Raw genomic sequence first — 23,422 nt, 5'->3', positions numbered from 1 at the left:
CCCGAACAATGACGAGCCATCAAAAGGGGCATTAGTGAAGGAAAACATAAAGGGTTCAGCAAAGTTACATAAGCACATCCAGGAATGTCTCCTTAATGATATTCCTGTACCCGCTGCCCTGCTCGCTCCATTGGCTGTGTAGGAGATCAGCCACATGGAGGCGTTAACCACGAAGTTTAAGGTGGAAAGCTGAGAGGAAACTTTATCTGAAACCCCTACAGCTACAGTACCTTGAAGGGTACCTCCTAGATCTTTCATGAGATCCCTCTGTAGTCTCATAAAATGGGTCAGGTAATTCAGCGATCTAAGTATAAATGCCACTGAAAAAAAGTACACTTTCCGTTGTCCATCATTCGAAATTCTTTATTCGGTGGATGAACAGATAAGGAAGTTTCTGACAATTCATTTTCTTGTGGGTGCCGCCACCACCATAGCATCTACTGTAGGTGCTGTAATGTATTTATTCGGCCTCCTCAGAACAGGTTCCACTGTATCTGGAGAGCTCCGCCCCTTTTGAGAAATTACATTAATCAGCTGGTCAAAAGACGGAGCCATCCAAGAGGTGGAGGGGCAAGACCAAAAAGGTTCCAGGTACACCGACTCATCCTCAGAAGGATTGATGGGCTTCCAGCCACCCCTCTGCTTAATAATCTCCTGGATGTCTGCAAAGAAGACAACCTCAGAGGGGGACCATGGGGACCCTTCAGATTCATCCTGGTTGGTGTCTGAGGTGATGGACTCATCCGGGGAGTCTACGTGCTTCCTCCTGCACAATCTCTTCTGAGGGACCTCCTCAAAGGGGTAATTTGGGGAGATTTTGGAAGAGATAATCTCGCCCATGGGGCCTTCCTGGGGCAAATGGTCTCTGCACTTGAGAGGGAGAGATGATGCTGAGACTGACACAGGCGCTTTAGGGGGAAGAGTACCTGGACCCGAGAGTGAAGCAGCCTGAGGTGACAGTACTCTCTCCATCAGCTCAAAAGCCCCCTCGGCCCGCTCCAAGGAGATCCCTGGCTCCAAAGAGACAGAAGACCAAACCCAAGGCAGAGTGGTTGGCTCTGAAGTCAATGTAGGAGCCAAGCTCAACCGCACCGAGGCCCAGAGAGGTAGAATCAGGTCGGACAACTGTCCGAGCCAACTCTCCTCCCCGGACCTGACAGCAGAACGTCTGCTCCTAGACTCCTCAAGTTCTGATGGAACTGAGGAAGTCAGAGCAGATGTTGGAACTGATGATCTTGTGGAGGTCTCGGTTCCAGCAGTTCCACTACGATCAAGCCCAAGTCCTCTGGCTCCGAAGCCCTCGGTCAGGTTGGAGGAGGAATTGAAGAAGAGGAAGGGGACTTTGTTGGCTCTTGTTCCTTTTGGGTCAGAGTTGACAGAATTATTGCCAGCACCAGTGTTCGAAGGAGTCTCCTCACCACTCGCTCCACGTCATCATCGGATAAACACCTGGAGGATTGGGAGGACAACGATGGTGACCACGCTCTTTCTAGGAGCAGAGATCTTAATGTTGGAGTAACTGGTTCCAAAACTTGGGACTGGCTCCTGAATTGAAACTCTGTCAGCTACAGAGCTGCAGATAGAGCCGAAGATACAGGCTTTTCGGAACCAAGACTGCTTGGTTCCAGACCAGGTGATTTTGCCACAATATTTTTTAGGTGGCTCCGAAGCTGGAGCTGAAGTAGAAGTTCTTTTGCCCAACTTCTCCAATTTTAAGAAGGAGGGGATCCTGCAGATGGTTTAGAGCTCTGACACCCTTTTAAAGCCTCTGAGAAAGGTATCTTCAGCAAACCTCTGACTATTAATTTATTTTTATGTTCTAAGAGCACTCTGCTGCTAAAAGCATGACAAAAGGCACAACACTCTTGCAAATGAAGCGCACCCAGGCAATAAACACAACTGGTGTGCCTGTCACTGAGAGATATTTTCTACTTACATCTGTCACATTTTTTGAAACCAGATTGTTTTGGTTCTTTCTGGTCCTTAGACATGTCTATTAACAAAGGAACTACCAAAAAACTGTACTAATATGTAGTTCTAAGAAGTTAACTTTGTAAATTCAAAAATAAAGATATTTTTAAACTCGAATTCAGTAATCCTCTACAATATAGTCAGAGTAATATCCCACTACAACGACAAATAAATCAAAAAACAAAAATATATAAAAGAGAACCACTTGGCAACAGATCCAAAAGAAAAGTTTATTCAAACCTTAGCGCCTCGGCCAACACAGCCTTTAAGAGCTATAATGAATAGAAAAAAACATTCCCTTAAATACGCAGTCCAATAAAACAATTAATAAAACAGTCAAGACTCAATTAAATTAAATATCTCCAGTTAATTTCACCATCAAGTCCATTAGGTACTAAGTATTATACTTTAAAATAAAGATAGATTCTTTATAAAGCAATCTATCTTTTAACATAGCAGCATCACACAACTTAATAAAAATGTTCTCTAAAACAGTTGCTTGTAATAAATTATGATACCATTATGACATTCCCTATAGTGAATATCCACAGAGCTTTCTATTTTTTTTTTTTTTTTATATCCCTAACATTTTCTTGTAGTCTACTTCTGAACATTCTTTTACTTTGAGCTATATATATTAAATTACATGGGCAAAGAAGAGCACAAATGATGACTTCAGTAGTACAAGAGAAGGACCCCATCAGGTCAATTTTTTTATTATTAATTCTATTAAAACCTGTTACCATGAAATCACAGACATTACAGCTCCTTCAGGGAACTGTACCTTTAAATCTCAAATCAGTGAGCAAATTTTCTTCAGGCAGGATGAAATAAGATTTAACCAACCTATCATTCAAACAAAGTCCTTTTTTATAAGAAATAGCAAGATTTCCAAATAGCAATATCCCACTACAGCCTTCAACCTAGAAACAAGAAAGGGAACTTAAACAATACTAAATAACACACAAGCAACTAGTCTAAGAAGACAAACCAGCTTAGCGCTATTGAATACGAAACCTTTTTTTTTTTTTTGAAAAAACGTTAACTCTAGATTAAACAGCAAATTACGACACAGTGGAGAAGTCCTCTAACTTAAACGGACTCTCCTCATGAATAACAAGGGGAAAGATAAGTGGAAAGATAGGGGAGCAGCCCTCTAAATTAAACGGGCCACAGGGAGCCCTCTAGCTTAAACGAGTTACCTATAGGGAAGAAAAAAGCTCTCTAACTAAAATGAGCTTAAAGCGAGGGACAGGGAACTAAAGACAGTAAGTGTAAGTAGGCCTGATGAAAAAAACGACGACGGCCAACAACAGTAAACGCAGGCAAAACACATTCAAGTATAAAACTAACAACTTGCTAATGCCAAAAAACTCTTAACTCTATATGTCTAGGAAATATAAACGAGGAAAGAAAAAAAATAGAAGATACCACTATAACTTAGCCAAGAGCCAGTCAGAAGTCACCTGATCTGTTTGAGCGGCAAATTAAATCTGGGTAATCTTCCCAGAGCATCATGGGATAGGGTATAGCCTTGAGCTAGTGGAAGTTCTCGAACTTTTGAATTAGGCTGAGTCAGAACAGATGTTTGGTTCCGAACCCAACCAGCAAAGAATGAATTTGAGATAAGACAACATGACATGTAATGTTTTTGTGGGGGAGGGGGGCTGCACCCCCCCACATCCCCTGCAAATAATATATTCCAACTCCAAGACTGCACTAAAGTGTGGAAAATAGTAATTTCCCAATCCCCACTATACCACAATCTGTAGTCATAACTCCGATGACAGATGTGTGAATACACAGTGGCATTCGCTAAATTGTGCACTCGTAATAATGCAGGTTGGTATAAACGGGAATCAACCAAGTGTGGTTCAACATTCCCATTTTCGTCGAACCTGTACTCATAATTTTCAAAGTAAACTAATTTTATATAGATATATATATATATAATGTGTGTGTGTGTATAGGCTCTCAATAAAACTCTGCTCAAGCAACAGAGACCTCCAAAGCAGAAACGCATGCAACCTCCACCCCTCCAACACAACCCAAATGACACATAGCCCACAAACTCAGTGTGCCACTCAACCACAGCCTATAAGGCATAACAACATACCCAACACTCTAGTCATAGGTGACTCTATAGTCAGGCACACTGATGTTCCACTCACCAGGCTAAACAAGGAGAAAGTTACTGTCAGCTGCCTGTCGGGTGCCAGGATCCGCCACATAATGCACGCACTCAGGTCACTCCACAACAAGTACAAATATCACTCTGTCATTCTACATGTTGGTGTGAATGACCTGAGATTTACCTCCCTGGACTACATGAAAAGAGACATGGAGGAGCTCTCCGATCTTGTAGCCCAGGCAGGTATGACCCTAGCCCTAAGTATCATCCTGCCATCACCCAGAATGATACCACAGTACAAGGACAAAATGATTGACTTCAACAATTGGCTAAGCTTCTGGTGTCATTCTAAGGGGATCCAGTATCTGTCTACCTGGGATGACATGGTCGACAGACCACGATGCTTTGCCAGAGATGTCCTGCACCTGTCGCCCTTGGGATTCCAGATATTGGCTAAGGCTCTTGCCACCCAATATAATGGCAAGGTTCAAATGACAAATTCACCACCGTAACACGTACAAGCAAGCAAAATCTGAGGGTAATGCTACTCAATGTTAGAAGTCTAAACCTCAAAATGCATTCACTTGAGGCACTCCTTAAAATGGAGAACATCGACAACTGTGCAGTGACAGAGACCTGGTTCAAGGCTTCAGAGAGCACCCCTGCATTAGCAGGCTATAATTCATACCACACCTTTCGGCCACCTAATCTGGACCAAAACACTAAATGTGTAGGCGTGTCCATATTCATTAAGGAAATCCACATCTCCAGGCTAGTTGCTCAGCATAATGCATCTGAGATTATCCAAGTGCAACTAACTCTGGGCAAGATCACAATCCAAATTGTAACTTGCTACAGATCCCCCAACATGCCCCAGGATTCCCACTCCTCATTTCTTTATACACTGGAACATATTAGGGTACAACCCAGCACCCTAATAGTGGGCGATTTCAACTACCCCACCATTAAGTGGGAAAACTACTCATGTACCAACTCTTTCACTCAACGTTTTCTGGGGTCAATTCCTCGTTGGTCAGATCCGACCACAAGCTAATCAGCCTAGACATCCACATCCCGTCCCCACCGCCCATTAGGGAAACTACCGTAAAAAATTTCTCCAAAACCAACTTCACGCCTCTTAAGTTAGGAGTGGAAAATTTCACGACACCCATGCAGATGGACAATAGAGGTACGACTGCTGAATCCTACACAAATGCACTATATAAGCACTTACACGAGTGCATGGATTGTGCTATCCCTAACAGAACCAAGATGCTATCCTCCAAAAAAAAGGAAATCAATCTAGTGGTCCCCTGCCATAAACAAACTCTACAACAGTAGAAAGATGATCCGTGGTCAGCCTCAGTAAGAAGCTGAGATCCCTCATAAAATTCTCCAAAGCTAGTTATGAAAACAAAATCACCACTGATTCTAAAGACAACCACAAAGCATTCTATAGCTATGTCAATAATCTCAATGGCAAAACTCAGATCTGCTCTGAGTTACAGCACAATGGCACTAAATATACAGAACCAACTGATATTGCCAACATCAGAGGCGATCTCTGCCTAACATACAAAGCTATGTCAAACCCAGAGCTGTTGGACATGGTCCACTTAAAGAAATCCCAATCCCTCCGAGCCACACACTCTAGGGACCTAAACATTGTCACCACAATAAACAGAACATGCTGGAGGGATAGATTCCTGTCCCAGAGACTTCCCACACTCTGGAACAAACTACCTATCTATATCATATAAAGCTCCTCATTAGCACTCTTCAAGAAAAAATCTTGATGATTGGATGGGAGATAGGAAATTCACCCCGGGGATCACTTCTGTCTCTCTGCTTGACAGGGGCACAGGAAAATAATTTTACTGGGTGGCAAAAGCCAGGGTACCATTTGGCTAGGCTTATATAGGCCCTAGGGCCAATAGCCTAGTACTTACCTATGAACCTATAATATATATATATATATATATATATATATATATATATATATATACATATATATATATATATATATATATATAGAGAGAGAGAGAGAGAGAGATTGATAAATATACATAAACTAAAGGGTAAAAAGATCACACAGATCAACCATTCAGTAAAAATTGCAGGAAAACCCACCCAAGCTAGACTTTTCAATGTGTGATACTTTAAATCTCCTGTAAGGGAAGACAATGAGATACATGTAAATGACCCCTTAAGGACATCAAGTGTTTCAGCTACATGGCTTCTAAATGTCCATGACTATTTTAGTTTTTAAATCTTTATGGTTACATCCAGGCCAATACTATGAAACCCCATTAGCAGTGGACATTTAAAAATATAGTAGCGGTATTAGAGTTATTTCGGAAATGTTATGAAAACTTGTATAAAGCAGACAAATGTGGAAATCAAGAAAGAACACAAATGAAAATAACTATGCCATGATTACAGGTTGATGAGGCTCAGCAATTAACAGTTAAGATAGGAGGAAATGAGATAAAGATGTTGACGTATAATCAGTCTGCAGGAAAGTCTCCAGGTATAGATGGTATTCCTGTGGAAGTTTGGAAGTTAGGCAGGAAGAGAGTGATAAAGATTTGGAAGGTTTTAACAGTATTTTAACATTATTTTAAAAGAAGGGGAAGCACCAGCATCTTGGAGGAAAAGGTGTGGTGGCTGTTAATACCTAAAGACAGTAAAGACCCACCAGACCCAACTTGATATATACGTCCATTCCAATTTTAAACCATGCTTATCAACTGTTTATGTCTATAATAGCTAAAGGAATGGCAAAGGTGCTGCCATAATTGGTAGACCTGGATCAATGTCATTTTGTGGAGGGGAAGGCAAATATTTACAACATTAATAGAACAATGATGATCCAGAGGGAAGAAGAATGTAAGAAAATAACATTGTTGTTGGGTCTTGCTGCAGAGAAAGCATTCAACAGAAAAAGCTGGGATTATACGAGTAGGGCAATGGAAACATTTGCATTTTCTGATACAATCATAAGGTTAATAGGAGGATACATGAGAGATCAGAAGCAAAAATTAAAATGAAAGAGTTCCTGTCTGATAAATTTGGTCTGTACAGAGGAACTAAGCAGGTGTTTCATCCTTTCCCTTCATTATTTGCATTATAATTAGTGCTACTGGCAAAGAAAATAAGGGACTCATAAATTATAACTGGTATGATAATCAAGAAAATTTGGCTTTATTTGCAGACAATATTATTTTGTGCCTGGTAAAACCAGAAAAGGACATTTCAGTACTGTGGACTATTTTGAGGCAGTTTCAAGTCTTTTTGGGGTATAGAATTAATGAAGATAACCACACCTGAATTGGTTCAGCAATACCCATGCTTATGGGGACATAAAATGAAATATTTAGGAGTATGGATTAAAAAGGATTCAGTTATGGCAGCTAAGGATAGGTAGAAAGAGACTAAACAAAAGACAATACAAAAACCAAGAAACTGGAAGCCCTTGTTTATGGATATGGAGATCAAGCTACAAGCAGGGAAAGTGTTTTTAGTGCCTTTAGTTTTATATACAGGTCAGGCATGTTTTTTTATCAACCAGAAAAGAAGTTGTTGACAGTAATTAGTAAAGAGTTGAAGAATTTTACCTGGGAGGGGAAGAGGACAATAGTCAATAGGGATAATTTGATTCTTTAATAGAACAAGGTGGTTTACAATTACCTGATTTGAAAGGATATTTTAGAGCTATACAGTTAAAGCTCATGTACATAACATAAGCAGAAAGCTATAATTCAAAGTGGAAAGGGACAATGATGAAGCAGGGAAGAATTCAAGAAATAAGGAGAAATTGGGATTTTGGATGCATATTCTTAAGGAGAATAACAACAACCATTCAGAATATTATATTCTTAAAGTAGAAGAAAATATTCTAAGAACTAAGCCAACATGAGAATGGGGAAAGGAGATTTTGCTGATAGGGATGACTGCTATTAGAGATACAGAGAAAATGCAAGAGGGGACTGGAATTTACTGGAGAAAATTGGAGCAAACGAACAAAGATATTGGGAGAAAATAACCAAAGAGGGAAAGGTAATAGAATGGGCAAAGGCCAAGAAGACATATGATCTGCAGGCTAGAGACTGCCTACCCTATCATAGTTTCATATCAATGTATAGGCAAAGAGAAAAGGCTGGGGAATCTTAAGTGAAAGACCTGCTCTTGTAGAGTTTTTAGCTGAATCTAGAACAGAAGTTGCTGTTAAATAGGGGTAATTAGTAGGGTATATAAAACATGGCACAGTAACTAAAGGAATCAACCAAAGGAGATTAGAAAACATTGGGAAGAGAGATTGAATAAGCAATTCACAAGGAAACAATGAGAGGACATATGTATGGTTCTCAAATATGCAATAAAGTCCAGAAGATTTAGGACTTTTTCCTGGAAGAGTTTGTGTAGCCCCAAGCAAACTCCAAGGAATTTTTTTCTCAGGTAGATGTCAAATGGAGAAGGTGTGATGGGTAAGAAAGGGGTAACCAGAAACATATGTTTTGGGAATGTAATGAGTTGGCAGAATTCAAAAATTACTTGCAGAGTACTCTGTCAGAAATAGTGGGTAAGCAAACAAGTGTAACTAAGAAAATTATTTTTTGATCTGGGATAATGGATCTGAATTGCCTAAAGATTGTAAGACCTTGTTAAGTTTAATTCTGGTGGCTGCCAAAAAAAGCAATTACTATTGCATGGAAATCAAAGTCTAAACCAACTGTATTTGAAGGACTGAATATTTTAACAGAGATAAAACAACTGGAAGTGGCAATATTTGAAGCATCTATATCATAGCATCGACAATAACTAAATATACCAACTCCAAGATCGCTCTACATTGGGGAAAGGGCAAATCCCCGATAACGGCCAAGCAAATTCTTTCCCGAGGAAAGAATTCGATGATGTGGCCATTCGCTATTGTAAGTGTTCAACGCTTAGGTGTCTATGATTAAGCATTCGACAACCTAAGCTTTCGACAATTCAATAGGAACCCTATTTGAAGATGTACATAATTTTATGTGTTATTAATAGGTTTTAGGAGGGTTTTGGGGGGGGTGTTGTTCTGTTTGAGGGCTTTCAAAAAAAAAACAAAAAGTTATGTAAGATGTAGCATAGGCAGAAGTGGATATAATAAGAAAAACCTGTATAAAAGACCAACCTGTCGAACAGTATATACATGTAACATAAAAAGGTGGAAGTAGACATTTAACAAAAAGCAGTTATACATAAAAGGTGATAATAATTGTATAGGAAAATGATGCTTTATGTAATGTCTTTCAATCTGAATGATCTTACAGATAAATATAAAAATGAAAAAATAGTGAACTATATGAAAAAAATGTAGACTGCAAATAGCTATGCTACAGAAGACACACCTGAAAAGAACTGAACATGTGAATTTGATAAAGAAAGGTTTTCAGGATGGTTATTCAGCAGAATATCTGGGGCAAAGGAAAAGATGAGTACTTATATTAATTACAACAGGAGCTCCAATAGTGATAGAAGAGGGGGGAAAAAGAAAATAATGGAAGATACACAGTACTACGGAGCTACTGGCTAGGGAGGAGGATTACAGTGGCATGCATTTACAGCACTTGCAGACATATTTCTAAGACCAAAGAATTTTCTAGCAGTAATACCCCTAAGGTATACCAGATTAGAATTTTTGGCAATTGCAGTACGGATTGGGTGATCTATCTGGCCACTTGTACATGTTCCTCCTTCTATGTGGGTCAAACATCCAGACCACTGAGACACAGGATAAGTGAACATCTCAGTGCCATTAGAAATCGAAAAATTTCCAATGCTCTATACAAACATACTATAACTCATCAAACTGCGCATTTTAAATTTGTGATTATTGACAAAATTGTTTTGCATAGAAACTCTAAAGCAGGCTGGCATGACAAATTAAATTATATGGAATCCTCATGGATTACCAGGTTAGGGGCTTTGTTCAAACCTGGTTTAAATGAAATGGATATATTTATTAAAATACTGATGAATATAACAGACTAGTTTCGCCAACAGCCTTCTTCAGTGTAAAACAGTATCATCAAGTTCATTTGCATCCTCCTTTAAATACATAAGAGCCAATCAAAAAAAGCTCATGAATACTAATAAGTTTGAGAAAAATGCTTGTAAAAAATTTTTTTGAGAGCACTTAGAGTGAATCATATGTACATATTGTTGGTTTCCACCACTATCATAAGAAGCTATTCAACAATTCTGGTTAGAGGAGCCAAAGGTCAAAATATCAGATACTCAAAAAGAAAAAGACTCAAAGCGCTATGTCATAATGAATGTTATGTTGGATTAGATTAGTATATATATTATATATAAATATATATATATATATATATATTGATAGTGGGAGGCAAATAGTTTACAGTTATGAAGATAGGACAAGGTAGATCAACACACATTGACAAACAGCCTGAACATAAAGGCTTTCACATTTGTTTCAGCATATTGCAACTAAACTATTCTGTATCCGTCCTGGACACTATAAATAACCACCCAATTTGTTCCAATGTTAAATGATGTTCTAATCATATTTAATATTTCTGCTATAAGGTGTGATGACTAAACACATGTATTGGAAGAGATTTGATTTATATTTATCCTGATATATTGTAATAGGTCGCCCGAAATGGAGTAATCTTTGTCAGCTTCTTGTTTCATGCATCTTTTGTAATACATCTTTATATTTGTTAAGTTTGATGGTATTATCTTTTGAAGACCGAGACAAGCTTAGAGTTCTATGACTAATTCCTAACAAATGTGAAAAGTCTTTTTGGTGTATATACACCTTTAAATTATTTGGTATATAAGCATTGACCAGGATGTGCTGTTAACACACTACTTTCTCTTTATGCACTGAAGAAGGCTAAAGATAGCCGAAACCGGAAATGCAACACAAGGATTATATGGAATAAACTTTGCCACGAATAAATTATATTTTAGCACTTTTCCCCATTGTGCTGGTTCGTTTTTTGGTTCTACATGCATTTACATCCCTCTAAAACTGCTATAATGGAGTTTAAGAAAATTCTGGGAGAATAGTCAGCTTTCAGCAAGGAATATTATTGTGTGGAGACTGGAATTTGGTTTGCAACAGTGAAGATGTGTCTGGGGGCCTAGAAGAGAAAATATAACCAAGGATGGTAGATATTTGACGAAATTTATGAAAATGTTTGGCATGGAAAATGTGAATTCAGTACTAGGAATTCAGAGTGAATTTACATATTACATTGACTAGATACAAAAACTGGGCTAAGCTGGATAGAGTTCATATCTTATAGGAACATGTGCATTTAATTGAAGGTCTTGAAATGCACCCAATAAATATTTCATTTCATGCGCCAATAATAGCTAAAATAAAAATTCAAGGTGATGAAATAAAAATGAGACACTGGTGCCTTCCAGCATATCGGTTGAAAAGAGAGGAATTCAAGGAATGGGTTTTGTAATTAATTCAGAAGCTACAAGAGAAGATAGAATTTTCTTCTGAAAACACAGCTAGGGAGTGGGATAAAATTAAAGTGGAGTTTAAAACTAGGGTGGAAATAAAATAAAGGGAGAGATGGTTAAACAGTAACAAGAATTATTTAGAGGTATTGACAAATTAAGTTAAAGTATTACAAAATAGGGGAAATCTTTCAGAACAAGAAAAGGAGCAACTGCAGAATGCTAAACGGAAAATAAGGGATTACCTCGATAATATGCAGAAGTTTAGAAAGACTGCCGTTAAACAACTGTTTTTGATGATAATTCTAAAACACAAAAACATTTAGAACAAAAACTCAGGCAACAGAAAGTGAAAAGGGCTGTCACCAAGCTTAGGGAGCCTATAACAAGGAAAATAACAAGAGACGCTGTACAAGTATTAGAAATATTTCGGAAATTTTATGAAAGTTTGTATAAAGCAGAGAAATAAGGAAATCATGAAAAGGTGCAAATGGAAATGTTTATGGAAAAATTAAATATGCCAAGATTAGAGGTAGATGAGGCTCAATTATTAACAGTTAGGATAGGAAGGGATGAGATAAAAAGGGCTATGTATAACCAATCTACAGGAAAGTCCCCAGGAATACATAGTATTCCAGTGGAAGTCTGGCAGTTATGAAGGGAAAAAACTGATAAAGATCTGGAAGGTTATGTTTAACACTATTTTAAGAGGAGGAGAAGTAGCAGCATCCTGGAAGATGGCAGTGGTAATGGTAATACCTAAAGAGGGTAAAGATCCATCAGATCCACCTTCATTCAAGCCCATTTCAACACTCAACCATGATTATAAAGTATTTATGTCTATAATGGCTAAAAGAATGGCAAAAGTGATACCGAAATTGATAGATATGTATCAGTGTGGTTTTGTGTTGGTGAGGCAAACATTTGACAATGTTAACAGAACACTGATTATCCAGGGGGAAGCAGAATGTAAGAAAAAAAGAAGTTATGTACTCACCATAATGTTCCATTTTGAGTAGTTGTACTTCATTTGTCTTCAACCTGCGGGAATATGGATCTGTATCGGATTCGAGCCAGCAAATATTACTAGCATCAGTGCTGAGCTCCAGACTCCTCCCCTTACCCATAATACACCTCCACTGCCTTCCATCCCCAGATCGAGTTTGCTGAACTTATCCTTAGTACCTGACCTGATAATATACTTGTGACCTATACTGCAGCCCGTAGGCTGATCATGCACCAAAGTCCAGGTGAAGGAGGGAGGGATGGCTGAAGACAAATGAAGTACAACTACTCAGATGGAACGTTATGGTGAGTACATAACTTCTTTATCTGAAGTAGTTTAATTCATTTGGTCTTAAACCTGTGGGACAGAGTCCCCAGCTACTAAAACTCCTGGGAGGCCCTCATGGAAGGATATTCTGGAGCACCACGGAACCAAAGGATGCTCTCCTTCTTGAAATCAAACCCAACTTATAATGAGAAATAAATGTATGAGATGAGGACCAAGTAGCTGCAGAGCAAATGTCATCCAAAGACACTCTAGACCAGAAAGCCACAGACGTAGCCATGGACCTGGTGGAATGAGCTTTAACCTGACCTGGAAGAGACATGCCGCTGTCCTTATAGACATGCAGGATGCATAATGAAATCCATCTAGCTATAGTGACCTTGGAAATAGGTTTCCCCAAAAAGGATTCACAGAAGGAAACAAACAATTGATCAGATTTATGGAAATTTTTTGTCCTGTGTAAACACAATCGTAACTGTCTATGAACATCCAACATGTGTAGTTTGTATTTCATTTTGTTCGTAAAATTGGGGAAGAACACAGGCAAATTTATAGTCTGATTAATATTGACTGGTGAAGAAAAGATGGATTGGTCCAAAGGGAAACTCTGTCTTTATGAATGATCATGTACGGAAATTTGATGGACAAGGCCTGTAATTCTGAAACCCTTTCAGCAAAGGTGATAGATACCAGAAAGGCTGTTTTCCACGACAAAAATTTTAGATCTGCAATTGCGGCAGGCTTGAAAGGCGGAGCGACCAGAGCTTGGAGAACCATAGTAAGGTCCCACGGGGGAATGGGATCTTTGACCGGAGGGTGTAGCAAAAAAGTGCCTTTGATAAAAGCTTTACATAGTCTGGAAGATGCTAAGGATACAGAATTCTCACCCTCATGAAAATGGGAAATGGCAGCCAACTGAACTTTGACAGTAGAAAAACTAGCTCCGTGCTGGAAAATATCAGCTAGAAAAATCAAGAATAGCGGGAAATAGGAGCCGTGAAAAGATCTAAACTCCTCTGAGAGGCCCAGAAAGAAAAACGTTTCCACTTTGCTGCGATAAATCTTTCTGGTCGAAGACTTATGAGCAGCTACCAAAATAGATCTAACTGAGGAAGAGTCCTAGCAATTACGGGAATTGGAGCAGCCAAGCCGTGAGCTTCAGGCTGTCCAGACTCGGATAAGGCACCCCCAAGGGGTGTGAAATCAAATCTTGAATGGGATCTAGGATCCAAGGTGGAGCCAGAAGGTGAGACCAAAGGAAGGCAAACCATACCTGGCGAGGCCAGAATGGGGCAATGAGGATCACCTTGCTCCCCAGTCGACAAGCTTTCTGCAGAAACCTCGGAATGAGAGGTACTGGTGGGTAAGCATACAGAAGACTGGGAGGCCAAGCATGAACTAGAGCATCTCTGAGGGACTCCCCCGGCAGAGGGTTCAGAGCGAAAAACTTGATGCACTTCACATTGGAAGGAGATGTGAAGAGATTGTAGCAATGGTGACCCCACTCCCTGAAGATCTGTTCTGCTACTGACAGATTCAGAGACCACTTGTAAGGCATCAGAATGGTCCGACTTAGCCTGTCCGCTAGGATGTTGGACCGTCCCGGAATGTGCATTGTGATGAGAAAGCGACTGGTGGAGATCATCCATTCCCACACTCTCATGGCCTCACAACAAAGGGGGTAAGATTTGGTCCCTCCCTGTTTGTTGATATACCAGACTTCTGACATGCTGTCTGACTGAATGGCAATTGTCCCCAGAGAAAGAAAGGCATGAAAGACCTGCAACGCTAGAAGGCCCACCCTCATCCCTAGGACACTGATATGCAAGATGGTCTCTGAGGGACCACAGGCCTTGGACTGTCCTGCCCAAACAATGACCCCCCCACCCAAGTTGGGAGGTATCCATGGTCACTGTGATTTGAGCCAGGGCTGGAACAATGGGTCGTCCCTCCAAAATGTCCGGAGAGCTCATCCACCATATGAGGGCCGACCAATACACTCAAAATAGTTGGATAGAATAAGTCAACGGCAGTTCCAACAGGGACCACTGAACCGCTAGAGTCCACTGAAGAATCCGCATGTGTAGCTGAGCACATGGAAGAAGAGTTATGGTCGCCGCCATAGAGCCTAGAGCCCTCAACACTGATTCCGCTGTTGGGAGGTGGGAACGACAGATCAGGGAGACATGCATCCTGAGGTTTTGAAATCTCTCCAAGGTCAGGAATATTTTGCACTGAATAGTATCTATCCTGGCCCCAATATAGTCTATCACCTGTACAGGATCTAGAAGAGATTTGGATGTGTTGATTGTGATGCCTAAACTCAGGGCAAGTGTCAGAAAGTAATCCCTGGTTTGGGAAAGTAGACACCTGGTGGGAGCAGTGAGGAGCCAATCGTCCAAGTAAGGATAGACCTGAATCCCCTGAAGCCTCAGGTGAGCCACTACAACCGCCATCACTTTGGTAAACACCCTGGGGGCTGTGGTAAGACCAAAGGGTAGGGCTCGAAATTGATAATGACTGGCTCCTAGCCAAAAGCGGAGGAACCTCTTGGAGCATCTGTGCATTTTTCTGTGATAGTAAGCATCCTGGAGGTCTAACGAGCACATCCAGTCGCTCTCTTACAGGTACAGCATGATGGACTGTAGCATGACCATCCGGAAAGTACAGTTTTGTACCTACCATACATGTAGATGTTCGAAGATCCACATTGCTGCAGTCCTTACATATGGGTAGTCCGCTGTCCTCGGTCGGCCCGAATACCAAAGTATTAGGCTGACGTCGGTCATGGGCGCTCAGATCTGACATCAGAGCGTCAGGGTATAAAAGCGCATGACTGACGTCATATCCTCAGTCTTTTCTTGCCCCAGATGTCAGAAGGCCCTAAAAAGAAAGGCCACAGCCCAAAAACAGGATACCTACCAAAACATGCCCAACAACAACCATCACCCAAACCATATAACCATGCCAAACTACAGAGGGGAAGGAGGGAGGGTAAATTGGACTGCAGCAATGTGGATCTTCGAACATCTACATTTATGGTAGGTACAAAACTGTACTATGTTCTTCATCTCACATTGCTGCAGTCCTTACATATGGGTAGAATCCCAAAGCAGAGGTAAAGGGAGGATGGCAAAATCATAAAACATTAGGGGCTGCTAAAATGCCCTGTAATATTGCAGTGGCAAATCCAGCCCTAGACTTAAAATAAAGAGGAAGGTGGTAATGCTTGGAAAAAGTATGTACTGAACTCCAAGTGGCTGCTTCCAAAATATCTTTGTAGCTACCCCTTAGAAAGGCAGTAGAAGTGGCAGTAGCTCTAGTGGAATGAGGTCTGATTCCAGCCGGAATCTCCTTACCATGATGGGAATAACAGAAAGAAATACAATACCCAATCCATTTAGAAATAGTTTGTTTTGAAACAGGTTTTCCCTGAGAACCCAAAGCAAAAGAAACAAACAACTGCTGAGACTGCCTGAACCCCTTGGTTCTGCTCAAGTAATAACGTAACTGCCTGTGAATATCCAAAGTATGCAAAATCTTCTCCCCTTTATTTTGGGGGTTTGCATAAAAAGTAGGCAAATGAATAGTTTGGTTCAAGGCCACACTAGAAACCACTTTAGGCATAAAGGAAGGATTAGTACGCAAAGATACCCTATCCTTATGAAAAATCAGGAAAGGTTCCACTGCCATAAGGGCCTGTAATTCAGAAAACCTTCTTGCAGAGGTAATGGCCAACAAAAAAGCAGTCTTCCATGATAAATACTTTAACTCAGCCGTAGCTGCAGGCTCAAAAGGTTGTAGAGTAAGCTTTTCCAACACAAAATTGAGATCCCAAGCAGGAGTAGGAGCTCTACGTGGGGGTCTTATGTTCTTTGCCCCTCTAAGAAATTGCTTAAACAAAGGATGGGAAAATAAAGGAGGGTCACAGTCATAGTGAGCAGAAATGACTGCAGCATGAACCTTTATCGAGGAGAAAGACAAACCCTTGTCCAATAATTCAGTAAGATATTGAAGAGAAACACTTAAATCAGGCTTGGAAACATCAAAGTCCTTCGCTTTGCTCCAAAGAAAAAATCTCCTCCATTTATCAGCGTAAACTTTCCTTGTACTAGGCCTTCTGGCCTCCAAAATAACATTCAAAACTTGTTGTGGAAGCTGAGACCCTCCAGGGTCTAAAACAGAATATGCCAGGCTGTGAGATGCAGAGACTGAATCTTGACATTGAGGAAGTGATTGCCCTCCTGAGACAAAAGATGTGGAATCAAAGGCAGAGGCCATGGAGGTTCCTGTACCAAACTCCTCAGTAGTGGGTACCAGTGCTGTCGAGGCCAATCCGGTGCTATCAGAATCATGGATGGCTTGTCTTTTCTGGCCTTCAGAAGTACCTTGGGAATGAGAGGCAGAGGTGGAAAGGCATATACATGAAGATTGCTCCAACTGAATGATAGAGCATCCACCTTCCAAGCTGTGGGATGAAACATTTTTGTGCAAAACTTTGGCAACTGGTAATTTAGTGGAGAAGCGAACAGATCTATGTCTGGAGTCCCCCATAACACTGTCAACTTTTGAAACACATGAGGATCCAGTTTCCACTCGTGAGGATCCACAATTTGTCTGCTCAACACATCCACTAAGGAGTTCTGTGCTCCTGGTAGAAACCTTGCCTGAAGATTGAGGTGTAAACTGAGAGCAGTCTCCCACAAAATCATCGCTTGCCTGCAAAGAGGGTACGAATGGGTTCCCCCTTGCTTGTTGATGTACCACATGACAGTAGTGTTGTCTGTTTGAATCAACACCTGTCCTGTGTGAAGTAAATGTTTGAAAGCTATCAATGCAAATTGGTCTGCTAACATCTCCTTCAAGTTGATATGCAAATGTTGAAGTCTGACAGGCCACGTGTCTTGCACCCATTTTCCATTGAGGTGTGCTCCCCAAGCCTTGTCCGAGGCATCTGTCGTTAGAATCTGACTCGCCTCTGGTCGGGTCACAGAGAGTCCCTTGTTTAGGTGACATTCCTGAGCCCTCCACAAAAATTCTTTCTGAATGCAAGGTATTATTTGAATGACAGTGTCTAGATCTTGGCAGTGTTGTGTCCATACATTTTTGAGATACCATTGAAGCTTCCTCATATGCAGTTTGGCATTGGGAAGCACCAGAATACAAGATGCCATGAACCCCAAGGCTTGAAGGACTGTCCTTGCAGTCAGCCTGGACTGTAGAGACATTTGATGGAAATAAAGAGAAAGGCTTCTTTGTTTGTCCGGGGTCAGAAAGGCCATCTGGGAAGCTGTATTCAGTCTCACACCCAGAAAGCACATGTCCTGAGAGGGTACTAGACTGGACTTTATTTCGTTCACAGAATACCCTAGGCATCTTAACACTACCATCACATACTGTAGATGATGCAGAAGTTCGTCTTTGTGTTGTGCAAGAATCAGGCAATCGTCCAAATAAGGATAAATCTGTATTCCTCTTAACCTGAAAAAGGCTATCACTGGAGCCAGAACCTTTGTGAACACTCTGGGCGCAGTAGATAAGCCAAAGGGCAATGCAGAGAACTGATAATGTAAATTTCCAGCCCGAAAACGCAGGTACCTCCTGCAACTGGGCCTGATAGGAACATGAAGATAAGCCTCTTTGAGATCCAGAGTTACCATCCAGTGATCTTTTCCCAACAGAGGTAAAAGCTGTTGTAACGTCAGCATTTTGAACTTTGGAATGTCCAGATAAGTGTTGAGGATAGATAAATCCAAAATTGGTCTCCACGTGTTCCCTTTCTTTGGTACTAGAAACAGGCGAGAATAAAATCCTAGTCCCACTTCTGACAGAGGAACTGGCTGTATAGCTCCTATTTGAAGAAGTAAAGAAATCTGCTTGTGAGCCTCTATCCTTTGCCGAGGAGGAACGTCTGGCATGCCTTTGAAAGGAGGCAATGTATGGAAATAGAACTTGTAGCCTCGGTTTATAATGTCCAATACCCATTTGTCCTGGGTGACTAAAAGCCAGTTTTGCTTGAAGAGTGCTAACTTTCCTCCCAAAGGAGCTGCCAGGAAGAAGAATCTGGCAGCTGGAAATGCAGGTCATTGGGCCTGTTTACGAAAGGACTGGCCCCTGCCCTCACCTGCAGATTGTGCAGGTGAACTCCAAGTTCTAGGCCTGAATGTACTGTGAGCTCTGCCCCTGCCACGCCTAGATCTACCCCTAGACTGAGAATAAGAAGAAGGGTAGGTCCACCCCTTAGTAGGCCAATTTCTACTAAACTTTGGAGGTTGCACCTGCAAAAAATCTTTAACAGTCTGCATGGACTTAGCCTTGTCTTCCATTTTCTTCAAAACCGACTCCACAGGGGGACCAAACAAAACTTCAGACTGTAAAGGGGCATCCAGAATTCTAGTTTTAACATGCTCGGACAAATTCTGATCCTTAAGCCAGGCATGCCTACGAAGAACTGAACCAGTGGCAACCACCCTAGAAGAGGCCTGTACAGCATCAAAACCACACTGCAAAGAATGCTTACCCACCTGTTCAGAGACATGTACTAAATCCTGCAATTCTTTACACTCTATGCCCTCTGCCAAAGCATCCACTTTAGATTTTAGCTGAGAAAGGAGGAAATTCTGATATTTCAACATATGAAACTGGCAATTTAAAGCCCTCATTGCTAAAGTAGAAGAGGTATACACCTTCTTACCCCATCTATCCAAAGCTCTAGCTTCCTTATCTAGAGGAACCGGATTCTTTACAACAGAAGCTCTAACACCCTTAGGCCCCTGACTAATAGTTTCTGGGTCCGCCCTAGGACTCTTATACAGATATTTATGAGCCTCAGGCACCCTGTAATACCTGTCCGGTTTAACTGGCGTAGGAGGCAAGGAATCTGGATTAAGGGAAGCCTCCGAGAAAACATCTTGAACAACATCCAAAACAGGAGGTATAGCCAAGGGTCTATGCTGTGGTAAAAACAAGAATTCCCTAAGCCTCTTCCGTGAATCAGAGAAATCCTGTCCTTCCCACTTAAAATGCTCCCTCATGGAATGCAGAGTTTCTGAAAATGAAAAATCCTCTGGAGGAGAAGCAGGAGGAGTGGAATCCTCTGCATCAGAATCCGAATAAGGGAGAAAATCTTGAATATCTTCAGCAGAAGAGTCTGAGTCATCTGAGGCCTGATCCAAACTTTCCAACTCTGGCTCCACCCTGGGCCTCTTATCAGGAGGGGGCATAGAACCTCTAATTAAAGTAATCAAATCTTCTGCTATTTTAAGCATGTGCTTTTTAGGCACAGACCCTGAAGTACCTGGAGGGACACCAGAGGAAGGCAAAACAGACCTGCCCTTAGAAGAAGCCTTAGAAATAGTAGCAGAAGGCCTAACCACCTTAGGCATAGAAGGGAGAACAGTAACCTGAGAGGCCCCTTCAGCTTGACCTGACTCCTGTGAGGCCACATCCTGCAAAATCAAAGTTTCCCCCTGCGACTCAACAGAAACTTCAGCCGGATCCACCTGCTCCACTGTAGTTTCTGCAGGACCGGCGTCCGAGACGGACGAATCAACCTGTCTAGGTTTCAAGGATTTGTCTTTGCGCTTCTTCGTGGAAGCGGGCGTCGGAGGATCCGACGGCATATTATAATTACACCGCTTACCAAAGACTAACCTAGCACAATCTAACCTTCTTTTTATAGTGCGCTTATTGAACCTAGCACAAAACCGACATCCGGTCCCAAACAAGGAATGCAAAGAGAGTGATAATCCCTATGCGGTATCTGTTTCCCACAAGAAATACAATTATTCACTTTTTCTGACATCCGGAATTAACTGAGGCAAGAAAAACAAAAATATTCCCCAACGGGGTACTTAGTCCAACTTGGTTTCGGTCTGAAACTCAGAATACGAAAATTTCAGAACGCCGAACGGCACTCGCAACGCTGCTTCTGCATCGGACCATGCGGCAAAAAAGACTGAGGATATGACGTCGGTCATGCGCTTTTATACCCTGACGCTCTGATGTCAGATCTGAGCGCCCATGACCGACGTCAGCCTAATACTTTGGTATTCGGGCCGACCGAGGACAGCGGACTACCCATATGTAAGGACTGCAGCAATGTGAGATGAAGAACATCTTCTCTTTGGCAACAAACAGGTTCAGGATAGAGAGGTCCAGAATGGGCCTTAAGTATCCCATTTTCTTTGGCACCAAAAAGAACCTGGAGTGGAAACTCTATTCGGACTGATTTGGGGGGACAGGTTCAATGGCTCATTTTACTAGCAGCTTGGACATTTCCTGTGCTGCTGCCTCCCTTTGCATGGGTGTAACATCTGGAAGGTGTCTGGGAGATATGCGGTAACCCATGAAGGGGATAGAATATCCTGTGGATATGATTTGAAGCAGCCAGTGGTCTATTGTTATGGACTCCCATGCTGCTGGATGCAAGGACAATTGTCCCCCAACTGCCTCCAGAGTAGAGCAGCTGGGCAACCCCTCAGGGTTGCTGCCTGGGTTCTCAAGACCCGAAGTTCCACAGACCACCTCTGCCTCTGGGCTGGTGTCCATTCTGTCCCCCTCTGCCTCTAGGGGAAGAAGAGCCCTAAATGTCCCAGGAATACTGAGACTTCCAGAATCACATCTTCTTTTGCCCTCTCTGGTTCCGGGAAAAAGACCTTTGAGGGTTAGAGAAGCAGATTCTGACGGCAGACAGTGTCTTCCCATCCTTCTCACTCTGGACTAGTGTCTCCTTGATGGTTTTACTGAAAAGTGTAGAGCCGTCATAAAAGGCACTGGCAAAAGATGCCTTAAAGGGTTTGGAAAATTGACACAACCTGAGCCAGGCGTTATGCCTCATAGACATGCCAGACCCAGCCGACATAGCTGCTCCTTCCATAGCATGGGAGAGGAGTCGCATGGACATATTTGAGACCACTTTTAGAGTGGCCATTTTCACGCAGAACGAAGGCTTGTCCTCCTGTGACATGGACTTGGGTGGAGACTCCTCCAGCTCCTTTACTATGTCATGTTGGAGTCTAGTGACACGGGCCAAGTAATTCAGTGCAGTGATCGAAAAAGTATCTGAAGAATGCACTGGCTTCCCTAGGCGGTCCATCATCCATGACTCCCAGTCAGGAGGGTGGACCGAGGAACTCTTCTGAGCAAGTTCCTCCTTAATGGCTGCTGCTACCACAATGGCATCCACAGGGGAGTCCTTACTCCAGAATGGCCTGTGAATGGGGGCGGGGGCTTAAAATTTTATTTGGTCGCTTGGGGATAGGCTCCATGGTGTCCAGTTCCTTTCACGCCCACGAGGTGATCAAATTCACTAAAGGATCCATGGGAGGGGACACCGAAGAAGTAGACGGGCCCGTGCCAAAAGCTTCCAGGAACACAGACTCATCAGAAGAGGGCTTGGGGTCAGACCAGCCTTCCCGCTGGCACAGGATCTCCATGATGTCTCCAAAGGAGACATCCTCGGGAGGTGATCTTGGGGAACCCTCTTCATCATACAAATCTGTGTCCACGGTGAGGGACTCGCTGGAGTCCAACTGCCTCCTCTTGCACGTGTGCTTGCGAGGCACATCTCCAGTGGGGCTCTCAGGGGAGTGCTCGCAAGCCATCTGTTCCTCAGGGGGAACCATCTGGGGCTCTTCAAGCATGGGCTGTCCCTCTGGTCAGACAATGGGGACTGTAGACAAAGCTGAGGGTGTCTGGGAGGAGTCCGAGGGGGAGGTCAGGGGTCTCGATCCGATAGAGAGGACCCTTTCTACCACATCGAATGCCGAAGGCAAGCGGACCTCCTGGGAAGCTAATAAGGAGGCCGGACTCCCCAGGTCTGATGTGAGAATCGGAACCGGTCCAGAAATGGATGGAGCTCTGAGGGAGGAGACCTGGCTCAACAACGTCAGAGCTGATGGAAAAGGTTCCACTCCCTCGGATCCGACACCCAAGCTCCGGCTCCTAGAGCGGCTTGTATCCGAACTGGTTGGATCCAAAACGCTCCAGGCAGCTGTCTGCATCGAGGCAACAAGTACCATCGGCGCTGACCCCCTGACCAAGGCCAACCTCGGATCCGAGTACTCCGAAGCCGAAGGTCGGATCAGGGAAGGAGAAATGGGTTGAAAGAAAGGAAGTGAGCTCCCCCCTCCAGAGGGAGGAGGGCTGGCAAGACCCCCATCTGGATCTGTGTACAGATAAAGCACCTGATCATCTTATCCAGATCCATATCCGATAAGGAGCGGGTTGACCATGATGAGGCCACGGACTCTGACCTGGCAGGTTGGGGAACCGAGGCCCAGGAGACTGGACATGCCTCTTCCAGCTTGGGGGAGAACCTCGGAGACTGGTGCCAAGGGGAGTCACGGATCCATGCTGACTTGCTCGGAGAAGCAAAATCCGGGGTCCTCTTCCTCTTTTCCTTCGTCTTTGACTCTCTCTCCCTTTCTCTACCTCTCCTCTGCTCTGCTACCTCAGGTTTAGATGCAGGAGTTTGAGTCCCAGCCTGGGAGGGAGGAGAGGCCAGAGAAAGAGAAGAGGGAAAGCAGTCACAGCAGCCGCTG

The 23,422-nt window shown here is 42.6% G+C and overlaps 1 protein-coding gene across 1 annotated transcript in view; it reads right to left on the bottom strand.

Annotated features, from left to right (window-relative positions):
- The window catches only part of LOC122790588 (collagen alpha-1(XXVII) chain-like), a 1,538,899-nt gene extending 1,516,584 nt beyond the window's left edge, over positions 1-22,315 (bottom strand). The window contains exon 1 of the mRNA XM_044058114.1: positions 22,214-22,315. Coding sequence (XP_043914049.1) covers positions 22,214-22,315 — 102 coding nt within the window. The remainder of the gene's footprint in view (positions 1-22,213) is intronic.
- Between the last annotated feature and the right edge of the window lie 1,107 nt (positions 22,316-23,422).

This window comes from Protopterus annectens, chromosome 16.part0 (assembly GCF_019279795.1).
Source record: "Protopterus annectens isolate FY-2018-M chromosome 16.part0, PAN1.0, whole genome shotgun sequence".
NCBI classification, from domain to species: domain Eukaryota; kingdom Metazoa; phylum Chordata; order Ceratodontiformes; family Protopteridae; genus Protopterus; species Protopterus annectens.
The sequence above is the reverse complement of the archived record's forward strand: the minus strand, read 5'-3'. Positions and strand labels throughout refer to the sequence as shown.